Genomic DNA, 12,021 nt, shown 5'->3' with positions numbered 1-12,021 from the left:
TCACAAACAAGGCGAGATTGGGATCACCTACTCCTCTCCCAGGACATCGCAATGTTAATTGGAGCACATTTTTTGTATGAATACAGATTAGTTTTGGAACACTCCTATACTCCCAAAGGAGTATTCCTTACATTATTTATGGAGTACTCGCGTTTTTTGAAGAGGAATAGCAAATATTTTTCGGCTTAGCTGGAATAACAGAGGGTATTTAAATTTATTAAACTTCCACCATTTTAGAACGTCAAAATCGTTGTGCATTGCCTCGGAAATATTTTCATATAGCATCAATTCTTGTTGTACTCGGTCAATACTACTAGGTATGTTTTGCGGCTGGAGAAATCCGGAAAATAGACATTCTTTTTTTTGAAAAACAATTCTGCTGACAGTTTTATAAACAATGAAAACGTATGTATACATAAAACCAGTGCGCGGTTGCATTTTATCAGAGTTGCAATAGTAAAATTTTATTATCTTTTATTTGTATGCAATATTTTACTTCTGGAAACTCTGTTCGATCATCGTCGTGTCGTGATCACGGTCGTTAAAAAATGAGCAATGAGCGGCAGATGGTGGTCCGCAAACGCAGTGCAAAGGAATATTGTTAGAGTACTCCAACATGAAGAAAATGGAACACGTAATCCAACTTTTTTTTGCAGGGTAAAATCCTTTTTCCGATACCTTAGATGCAAAAGCCCTGAGTACTCGATGCAAAAGTATCGACTACAAATTTTGTTGGTATCGGGTCAAAAGTGTGAATACCTAATTGTATTTTCTAGTATCGTTTCATCCCTAAGTCTCCTTACTGGTTTACTTGGGGAGTTCTAATAATCTTTACTGAACCAGGTACACTCGCTCAAATGGATAGAAGTGATCTATATATCGATTACCTCTGTCGGACGTGTATGATTAAACTGGAAGCCTTAACGTCTGAAGGCAGCACTGAACCACAACACCAATCTATCTTTGAAACTATTGAGGAATGCGACGAATTACGAATAGCTGACTTGTTATCCAGCACAATACCCCAAATAGTGGAAGTGCAGCTAAGTGACGAACTACCAAAAAAAATTTGTTGTAAATGCTTGCACCAATTGATGATTCTGTATCGGTTCCAAAAATTGTGCGTGCAATCCGACCATAAGATGCGAGAAATGGTTTCTAAAAAATGGGATGATTTAAACATGTCGATGATGGAGGCAGCAATTGAAGATGAAGTATTACCAAACGACACATATTCATACCCGTTGAGCAGTTGCCAGCCCAAATGCACTCCTCGAAACTCACTTCTTCCAGAAACCGAAACGGCCCTTGAAGGCAGACAGCAAGCAATTGAGTCGGAATCAGCACAATGGAGTACTGCTGAGCATTTACCAAAAAACCAATTAGTGGATGTTTGTGAAAATTCGCAAGGCGAGTTAAACGAATTTATCAAAAACGATCCCATTGAAGGTGAGGAAAATACTGAATATAGCGATACAATCCAAGCGCAAGGCGAGTTAAGTGAATTTATCAAAAACGAGCCCATTGAAGATGATGAAGAAAATACCGAATATAGCCACACAATTCATTCAACAACCTCTGTGACCAAAGAAGAATTTACAACGGAAGAGCAAAAAGTAACTGTGCCGTAAGTATAAGGATTATATTGCTAACTTTTTGTTTTATGTATGTGTATCGCGCCTATGAGCTCGTCCCCAGCTAACATAGGATACCATAAGGATCAGCGTTAGGATACCCAGCGCAATGCCCGCGTCATTTTAGGGTGGCTCGGAAGATGATCGAATTGGAGCGTATTCGACGTAGAAAATATTCTTGGAAAATGTAAGAAAAAATGTTTCCTTTTGAGAGACTCATTACTTCTACTTTGATAGAATTTTTTACTTCTCGATTATTGAAATTTTGCGAAAACTTTTTTTAGTTTTTTTTAGTTTGGGCTAATAATTTAGCAATAACCGCCAAAAGGGCTGGACAATATTATGTTTGAATTTCTGTTTGTGATAGAAACCGACAGTCCATCGAAGCCCCACTATATCGCACGTTTAGTTGTAAACTGATAAAACTCAAAATTTTGCCTTTTTTAGATTTTTCGATATACCAACAAAACCAACTAAGAAGATTATGGTGACATTTATAGAATACTCAGAAAGACCAAAATAGCGGACATATATGCCTTTTAATCTCAATTCTATAATGGAAGTCTATGAAAAAATAAAACTTTGCGTTTTCCCAACAAAAAATTTTGATTTACATCTGTTTACAATAAAATGGGCCACATATTGGAACGAAGTTACAATTTTGAATTAACTTATCCGTTAAGTCTTATGTAAAGGAAAATTTGTCGATTTGGGGCAAATCTTTTTACCATTTCGTTTGAAAGATTTGTAAAATTTTAAAATATAAGGTCATGATACGCCTAGAAGGTTTAATGTGGTCATGTTAATCGTTTCCGATATGGTCGCACTATTACGTTAATGGTGCTTGGTTACCGGAACATACGGGATCTATATTCGGCAAAGGACTATTAACTATTAACATGGATAACACTCCCCAAAGCCTTCGGGGAATGTCTTTATCGTTAATACAAGAAGATTTAAGCTTTAAGGTGATATATACATATTTGTTTATACTTTATAAAACAAAATTGGGGCATACCCTTTTTTCCCGTTTTTCACAGCTTGACGTCTATTTTATGTGGTTAGCTTAGGTTAGAGTGACCACCGTTGCGAGCACCAGTGCACTTAGGCCCAAAAAGGTCCGTGATACCACGTGGAACTCTCCCCTACTCAAACCAACAGGTAGATACAGCAAACGTCAGGAGTTTCTTAGGTTCCAACTTAGCCAGATCGTCAAGGAAAGGAGATCCCAGAGATTTCTTCCTTCAAAGCGCAGGACAATCGCACAGAAAATGTTTGATTGTTTCTATCTCCTCTTCGTCTTTGCAGCTCCTGCAGTAGTCATAGCGAGCACCCAGTCGTTTTGCCTCCCGATTGCTATGTGGCCGGTTATAAGTCCAACCATGCCATTAAATCTATTGGCAACACATTAAAAATAGTGTCCAGCGCCTCCGCAGGGGTGGTGCGCACAGCACCCCACACAGATTAGAGCACTTCTTTGTACCTTCTGGAATACCCGTAGGTTTGATTTAGTATGTAAGCTCGTCCACCAGACCACTGCCCCGTATAAAAGAATTGGTCTAACCACAGCGGTGTAGAGCCACAGGGTAATATCCGGTGATAATCCCCATCTTCGCGCAACAGCTCCTCTACAGCTGTTCAGTGCCACCGTTGCTTTTTTCACACGCTCCTCAGCGTTTTCCCTCCAGGTTTCCTATCCAAAATTACTCGTAGGTATTTGGCAGAGTCCCTCAGCGTTAGGGTTGTTGTTGTTGTAGCAATGCTCGCCCCACCTAATAGCCGCGACCGATCACAAATTGTCATCAATATCCTCTAACGGGAGTCCAAGGAAACTTGCCGTTTCAACAGGGGTGGACCATAAGGAAAGGGGTGTTAGAGGCGTTGGTTCCACATTACAATTAAAGAGATGGTTGGTGTCATGTGGGGACACATTGCAAGCAGGGCATACATTTTGTATGTCGGGGTTGATTCTGGATAGGTAAGAGTTTAACCTGTTACAGTATCCAGAACGAAGTTGAGCAAGAGTGACACGCGTTTCCCTGGGGAGTATGCGTTCCTCTTCTGCGAGTTCTGGGTATTTTTCTTCAAGTACTGGATTCACCGGGCAATTCCCGACATAAAGGTCCGACGCCTGTCTATGGAGTTCACCAAGGACCTGCTTGTGTTTTTCCGCTTCATACGGCTGGGTTCTCAGGTGCCGTATTTCCTCAAAATGCTTACGGAGATGACTCCTTAGGCCCCTAGGCGGTGCTGGTTCGTCAATCAGATGTCTGTTGGGATGCCCAGGTTTCTGGGTATTCAACAGAAACTGTTTGGTCAGCATCTCATTTCTCTCCCTGATGGGGAGTATTCTCGCCTCATTATGCAGATGGTGTTCTGGGGACATAAGAAGACAGCCCGTGGCGATTCTGAGAGCAGTATTTTGGCAGGCCTGTAGTTTCTTCCAGTGGGTGGTTTTTAGGCTTGGCGACCATATGGGTGACGCGTAGCACGTAATCGGCTGGCTAATTGCTTTGTATGTGGTCAAGAGCGTTTCTTTATCTTTTCCCCAGGTACTGCCAGCAAGGGATTTGAGGATTTTATTACGGCTCTGAATTCTTGGAACAATTGCGGTTGCGTGCGCACCAAAATGTAGATCCTGAGCAAACGTCACACCCAAGATTTTGGGGTGTAGGACAGTCGGTAGCGTAGTGCCATCGACGTGGATGTTCAATATGGTCGACATTTGGGGCGTCCATGTTGTAAATAAGGTCGCGGAAGATTTAGTCGGTGACAATACCAGGTTTCGCGAGGCGAAAAAACTGGAGAGATCAGGGAGATAGCCGTTTATTTTATTGCATAGCTCATCGATCTTTGGGCCTGGGCCTGTGGCCATTATTGTGCAGTCATCGGCGTAGGAAACGATTGTGACTCCTTCCGGTGGTGAAGGTAGCTTAGATATGTAGAAATTAAACAAAAGCGGGGATAGGACACCACCCTGTGGCACCCCTTGTTTAATTCTCCTTTGTTTTGATGTTTCGTTTCTGAATTGCACCGATGCCTGCCGACCACCCAGATAATTTGCGGTCCACCTTTTAAGACATGGGGGAAGGGTAGACCCTTCCAGGTCTTGCAGTAACGAGCCATGGTTGACCGTATCAAAAGCTTTTGATAGGTCTAACGCTATGAGTACTGTTCTATGGTGGGGATATTGATTCAAACCGCAATTTATCTGGGTGCTAATGACATTTAACGCGGAGGTAGTGCTATGGAGTTTTCTGAAGCCATGCTGATGAGGGGCTAGCTGCAAATGTGCTTGGAAATAAGGGAGCAAAATGGCTTCAAGCGTCTTTGCCACTGGCGATAGGAGAGATATCGCACGATATGACTCACCTACGTTAGCTGGTTTCCCAGGCTTTAGTAGCGGGACCACCTTGGCCATTTTCCATTTCTCGGCTATGACAAAGGTGGAAAGAGACAGGTTGAAGACATGCGCTAAATATTTGAAACCCTCTTTCCCTAGGTTTTTAAGCATCGGCATGGCTATGCCGTCTGGGCCCACTGCTTTGGATGGTTTAGCGCGACAAATGGCGTCCTCAACCTCTCTAGCGGTGATGGTAATTGGTGACGCACTGAGTTTGTGTTTATGTGCGTGTCTATTGGCTCTCCGTCTATTTTTGTCGACCGTAGGATGCATTATATATTGTCGGCAGAAAGCGCTCGCGCATTTTTTCGCATCCGACAGCACCTTATCGCCAAAGGCGATGGAAACTTTGTCTTTGTGCTTAGTCGGATTCGATAGGGACTTTACGGTGGACCAAAGTTTACCTACACCGGTAGAGAGGTTACAACCTCTTAGGTGCTCTTCCCATTTCGCCCGCTTGTGTTCGTCCACAAGCAATCTGATGCGTTGGTTTATATCCCTTATTTGGGGGTCGCTTGGATCAAGCTGTCTTATAAGGTCGCGTTCCCCCGCTAAGCTCGCGGCCTCCGCCGGGAAGTGGGGCCGGATTTCGGGAATTCTCCCGGCGGGAATGAAATGTGCCGAGGCGGATTCAATGACCTTACGGAAGGCACGCTCCCCTTGGCGGGCATCAGTCGGGATAGGGAGGGCAGCAAAGCTGCTGTCTGTTGCAGATTTATATTCTTCCCACTTTCCTTTTTTGAAGTTTATGAAAGTGCGTTTTTCGGTGACAATGAAGTCGGCGGTACGCTCGAACGAAATAAGTATGGGCAGGTGGTCGGATGCCAATGTTACCATCGGCTGCCAGTTGACGCAGTTTACGAGTTCTGCGCTCACGATTGAGATATCTGGCGAGCTATGACAACTTCCTACCATACGTGTGGGGGCGTCCCCGTTTATTGTGCAGAACGTCGTTTCGTCTATTTGATCCGCCAACATCTCACCCCTACTGTCCGCCCGCAAGTTTGAATGCCATAGGTCGTGATGGGCATTGAAATCGCCTAAGATAATGCGATTGTTGCCAGTGAGTAAGGCCTCGATATTAGGGCGGTATCCACTGGGGCAACAGGTGACAGGAGGGATGTAGATGTTGATGATTTCTAGATTTGCATCGCCTGACCGGACAGATAGGCCTTGACGTTCTAAGACATTGTCACTGCGGTCGATGCCAGGATCAAATATATGATATTGCACAGAGTGGTGTATAATAAACGCGAGGCCGCCTCCATTTCCGCTCTCGCGGTCTTTCCTGTGGACATTATAACCAGAGCAGGTCTGCAATGCAGATCTTGCTGTGAGTTTAGTCTCTTGAATCGCAGCAATGCGGATGTTGTGCCGCTTCATGAAATCGACTATCTCCGTAATCTTCCCAGTTAGTCCATTACAGTTGAACTGCAGAATTCTGAAGTGCATGAGGGGTGACGCCGCCACTCTAGGGGTAAGTGAGGGGTGACTACGCCTAGGTTGTGGAAGGCCAGGACGCAATTGCTGTTGTGGACTTGGGACTGGGCGCCCTTGGGCAAGCATTGGGGTACCCGGATGATTTGGGTTTGCGACCTGGCAACATGGCGCGATGAAACCCGTCGAGGGGTTGCCGTCGCGGAGACCAGAACATCTAGGAAAGTGGCACCACCCAAGGCAGGAGCTGCATTGAGCGGATGTCGCAAACCTATATATTCTGTGCTGGCAGACGGTGCAAACGGAGGCAGGGACTAAGAGTCTGTTTCCCTGACCTGCACGATTGCTGCCAGAAAAGAGGGGGGGAGAAGAAGACGGGGGCAGGGGCTGATGCTCAGCATTGTTACCAGCTCTACTCCGAAGGTAGTAGTTATGAGTGGTATCAGCTGTTTGAGTTGTTGGCGCCGTGGGGCGCGAGCAGCAGCGGGTACTTGTTGTGGCTTGCTGAGCAGCGAAGCTGCTGGAAGGTAGTGGGGATACGCTTAGGCGTAGACTACGGGACGCCCTTGGGCGTGAGCAGCAAGGAGCCACAAAAGATTTATAAAAGTTACGTGGACGTCGGGTTTTGGGATCAAGCCCAGAACAACCTGTCCGATGCAACCATCCCTTGCAGAGACACACTGAACAGAGTATGACCGTCCTAAAAAGATTCTTTTCTGGCAAATGCAGCAAAACTATTTCTCAGGACCGGGGTCAGGAGGCGGACCCGGATTGGGTTCGATACCTTCCCGGAGTAAGAGAATATGTAGCAGTCCTGCTGCAAGGAGCTGCTGGGAGGATGACAATTTGTGGGAGGGACGAAACAAATTAAATGGGGTCACACTGAAATGACAGTCCTTGGTCGGGAAAAATCCCGAGTCGCTCCGGTACATAGAACCGACTGCCTTGGGAAGCGTCAGCGTTAGGGTCATACCCGCTAGCACCGGCAGCTGCAACGCAGGTATCTTTTATATCCTCGTGAACAGAACCAGTTCAGTTTTGGCTGAATTGACCGATAGACCTTTACTCCTGGGGCCCCATTCAGTAACTATGAGTATTGAAATGTACATTTTTCTTTCATACAAATCATGTAAAGAAAAAGTGTACATTTAAAAACTCACAGTTACTGAATAGGGCCCCTGGTCGAGTTCTTCACCAGTCTCAGCTTTGTTTGCATTATATCGCATAGTGTCTGAGGAAACTTCCCGGTAACTAACCGCGCAAGGTCATCAGCATATGCGATTATCTTGCCGCAACCGTCCTCAAGAAGAGCCAAGAGCTCATTAAGTGTGGCAACCCATAGAAATGGAGAAAGTAACCCACCCTGTGGGGTGCCCCTCTGTATGTGTTTGACCACTGTAGAGCCTGCCAGAGTAGCACGGATTTTTCTTCGCAACAGTAACTGCTGAACAAGTTTCGCTAGTCCCGGATCGGCCCCCAAGCCGACTAGTGCATCAGTTATCACAGAGGGAGTAACATTGTTGAAAGCTCGCCCAGTGTCGGGAAGCTATGAGTGTGAAGTCCTTGTACGCCAAGGATTTCTCGATCTGGGATACAACTGCATGCAAGGCCGTCTCCGTGGGCTTCCCTTTCATATACGCATGCTGGGATGTCGATAACTTCCCCTCCAAGGACTGCCTTAGTGTACAGTCCAATAACCTCTCGAGTGTCTTCAGCTGGAAAGATGTCAGACAAATCGGTCGAAAGTCTTTGGGGGTCACGTGACACGTCCTTACAGGTTATATAGGTGACCCTTGAATCGTTCCAACCCCTTGGAATATGGTTAAGACCACAAACTCCTTTGAAAATATTATACAACCATAAAGAACTCAGCTCAATTGTACCGGAGCCAACCCATCCGGCCCATTTAATTTTACCCATAGTAATGAACTTCCCCCCATACGCTCAACAGTGTGAGTATGCCTCCAGTTCATTACTTCGTCACTAGCGCCCGGAGAGTGCATACTCAGAAGCAGGCAAAGGGTGCTCTGCCGAATCCGTCCATGTCCCATCAGATCCTTGCAGGCATCCCGGGGCACATTTTGAAGCACCAAGCATAGAGCACCTTTCTAAGCCTAGATCCCTCAGAGACACCGTCTCCATTTCGCTACAAAACTTCCGCCAGGAGGTCCTCTTCGACGACCTTACCAGTTTCTTATAATCCTCTAGGATCATCTTGTATGCATCCCATTTTTCAACCCCCTGGAGGATTTAGCAAGATTGAATGCTTTCCGAGATGCCTTGCGTAGATTATCTATGTCCCTGTTCCACCATGGTGGTTTGGTCTTACCCTCTAGATTTCTTCCTAGAACAGGCCTTATCAAGAGCCTCCCCGCATGCCTTCGTGAACGAGTGAACCATATTACCCAGCTCTGCAGATTTCTAGGGTATATGAGCACTGAATCCTGATAGCCTCTTTTGAAACTCCTCACTGTAGATAAGTCAGTTGACGTTTTAATGTTTCTATGCCAGACAGTTTTGAGTTTTTATGTAACATATTGTTACGAATATTAGCAAAACTAAGGGGTGCTGCTATCTCTAAGCCGATGCTAAGCAGTGACGCGAATATCATTAAAAAAATTACTTTGTTACTTTCATTTATAAGGGCGAGTCGAGAAAAGATTCATAAAATCCATTTAAAGTTCCGAAATTTACAATTTAAGTTGGGAATTTGCATTTAAAGTTCAGATTTTAAAAATTGGGTGTCCTTATACCTCTGAAAAGTCGAGATTTTTTCTGCCTTTTTGTGGTTGTTTCATTGGTCCGGATATTTTCATTGGAACAAATTTTCAAACCAATAAGTCCTTTACATGCAAATTTATTTATCCGGCTCAGGATCTTTGCGACGGGATAACGGCTATTATCTTTCTTAATACCTATATGACACTACTTTATTCCTAGATATTTTGTGCAAGGTTTCTCCTGCAGGGTCCCCCCTCCTAACTTGAGCCTGTTTCAATTTGGGACCTTGTACCTCTTAGTAAACAATACCATATCCATCTTCTCTGCGTTGGCTATCAACCCGTTATTAGATGCGCAAGTATAAATATTCCAATTTTACTAGGAAATAAACACAAGAAACCTCCTAGATATTTTGTTATAATGTGATATTAAAATTTCCATGCAAAGCAAAAAATGTTCTAACTTTTAAAAGTAGGGGAGAGGAATGAAAAGGAAACGAAAGGGAGGAAAATTAAGAAAGCAAAGAGAATAGAAGAAAGGAGAGAAGAAGAGAAGATAATAGAAAAAAGGAAGAAAGGAAAGGAAATTTTATGCACTTTTAGAAGGCGCCATATTCAAAACACGATTGAAAATAAATGATACGTCCAAAAACTAATAGTTTCTTTGCTTTGCAAAAATTTTTATCAACAATATTTTTTTAAGAAAATAATTTTAATTCGAATAACAAAAGGCTAAATTTGACTTATAAACTGTTGTAACGAATTTAGGGAAATTCCGCTTATTTGAAACCTGCTAACGTTCGAATCGCTCAACTGTCGGAATAAATAACTGCAATATTCTGTTTGTAAAATAGTCTCTTTATTATACTACTTTAGGAGTAGTAAAATTATACTGCACTTTGCAACTAATAGCGTGTTTAAATCAAACTGATTAGTTATTATTCAGCTTGCGCTGCTTTTATACTCTCGGGTTTCTCGTTCATCCATTTCTCCTATTAATGTAACCAACTCATGGCTTTGCTTTCTGGATAGTGACTGATCATTTATTCATTCTCTTCGTACATTATTCTTATTACTAATTACATCTTGCCTTCTATTCTTAAAGGGTTGCATTTTGTTACGTTCTTATACGCACATTGTTATACCCTATATAAGACACTTCTCCCCCTCCTAAATCTTTCACTTATTTATTAATTCATATGGCATTAGTGAAAGGATTAAGCTTCCTTGCTTATAATCTGAGTACATTTACATTGACATGGAAAATGGAACAAATGAAATTCATGACTATTTTATATTTTACATTTGAAATTATGATTGTCGGAAACGCAGTGGCTTGTTCCGTCTTCGTTTTGATTGTCGACGTAAGTTTTCACCTTCAATGTTAACTGGAGTCTCTACTGCATTTCTTATTTCGACTTCTTTATTGGCTTCCCCTTCAGGGTTTGACGCTCCTTGCGCTGTCGGCTTTGGTGGCGATGACTCATTGATCAATAAGGGCTGTGATTCCTGAATCTGGCTCGAACCTAGAATGAAACTTTTATCTTGGTTAGGATTAGGATATACAAACCGAGATGCAGGTTTCGAAGCAGATGTTTGGTCGTCCTCTACTTCCAAGCTCGTCTTACTGCCGATTTTCCTTAACTGATCAACGTGTCTCTTCCAAATACGACCATCGTCTAATCGAATACTGAAATGTAACTCTCCTAACACCTCAATAACCGTTCGAAAACGCCATTTTTCCTTTGCCAGGAAACAATTTTACGTTCGCTCGGATTTCCTGCGTTTTGTGGTAGTAGTAAATCTATGCGCGATTTTATTTGTCGACCCAACATAAGCATGGATGGTGACTTCTGGGTAACTGGATGAATTGCCCTTCTATATGCGAGTATAATCTTTGTCAATTCGCAATTCATGTCTACCGCGTTGGATTTCGAGGCTCTAAGTTTGTTTTTTATCGTTTGGACAAACCTTTCCGCCTGCCCGTTAGTTGCGGGATGGTATGGAGCTCCCATCTTGTGGATAATCCCATTCAGTTTCAAACAATTTTGGAATTCACTGGAAACGAATTGCGTTTCGTGATCGCTAACAAAAACGTCGGGGATTCCAGACGTGGAAAATATTTCTCGGCATTTCTGAATCATGATACTCGTTGTCATGTTCGGTACAATGTGTACTTCAGGCCATTTACTGAAAGCGTCGATTAAAATGAAAAGGTATTTACCCATGAATGGTCCTGCAAAGTCGGCGTGCACTCTTTCAAACGGTTTCTTTGCGACCACCCAGCTGTGAACCGGCTTTACTAGCTTTGCGTTTGGTCTAGAAAGTTGGCAATCTGAACAATTCGAGACTAGGTCCTCAATGTCCTTGTCCATCCTGTTCCACCAGCAGTATGCTCTTGCCAGGCTCTTCATCCTGCTAATTCCAAAATGCGCGCAATGTAACTCGACGAGAATTTTCTTTCGTAAGGGTGCTGGTATATACACTCGTAAACCTCGCATTAAGCAACCGTGTTGTAGACTGAATTCTGTTTGAGTGATTCCAAAATGGTGTTTTGGGTCCGCATCTCTTCCCAATTTGAAAAATTGTAGCAGAATCTTCACTTCGGCATCCTCTTCAGTTTTTTTTCTTAACTCGTTGGCTGTAACCGGTAGATTATCTATCATCTTCTGCTCGATCATGTCTACCTCTTCCATCTTTCCATTAATCTCAGATATCGGCAATCGCGACATTGCATGCGCATTAGCATTATCCTTGGATCATTTTAATCGAATAATTTCAAAATCGAAATGTGCCAGAAATATTGCGTAGTGCTGCATTCTTGTGG

The 12,021-nt window shown here is 43.4% G+C and overlaps 1 protein-coding gene across 1 annotated transcript in view; it reads left to right on the top strand.

Moving 5' to 3' along the window:
- Window positions 1–540: 540 nt before the first annotated feature.
- Window positions 541–12,021, top strand: part of LOC137248423 (uncharacterized) — a 396,800-nt gene continuing 385,319 nt past the window's right edge. The window contains exons 1-2 of the mRNA XM_067779361.1: window positions 541–634; window positions 844–1,627. Of these exons, the coding sequence (XP_067635462.1) occupies window positions 556–634; window positions 844–1,627 (863 nt within the window). The 5' untranslated portion in view covers window positions 541–555. The remainder of the gene's footprint in view (window positions 635–843; window positions 1,628–12,021) is intronic.

This window comes from Eurosta solidaginis, chromosome 4 (genome assembly GCF_040869045.1).
Source record: "Eurosta solidaginis isolate ZX-2024a chromosome 4, ASM4086904v1, whole genome shotgun sequence".
NCBI classification, from domain to species: domain Eukaryota; kingdom Metazoa; phylum Arthropoda; class Insecta; order Diptera; family Tephritidae; genus Eurosta; species Eurosta solidaginis.
This window is presented reverse-complemented; position numbering and strand designations above follow the sequence as displayed.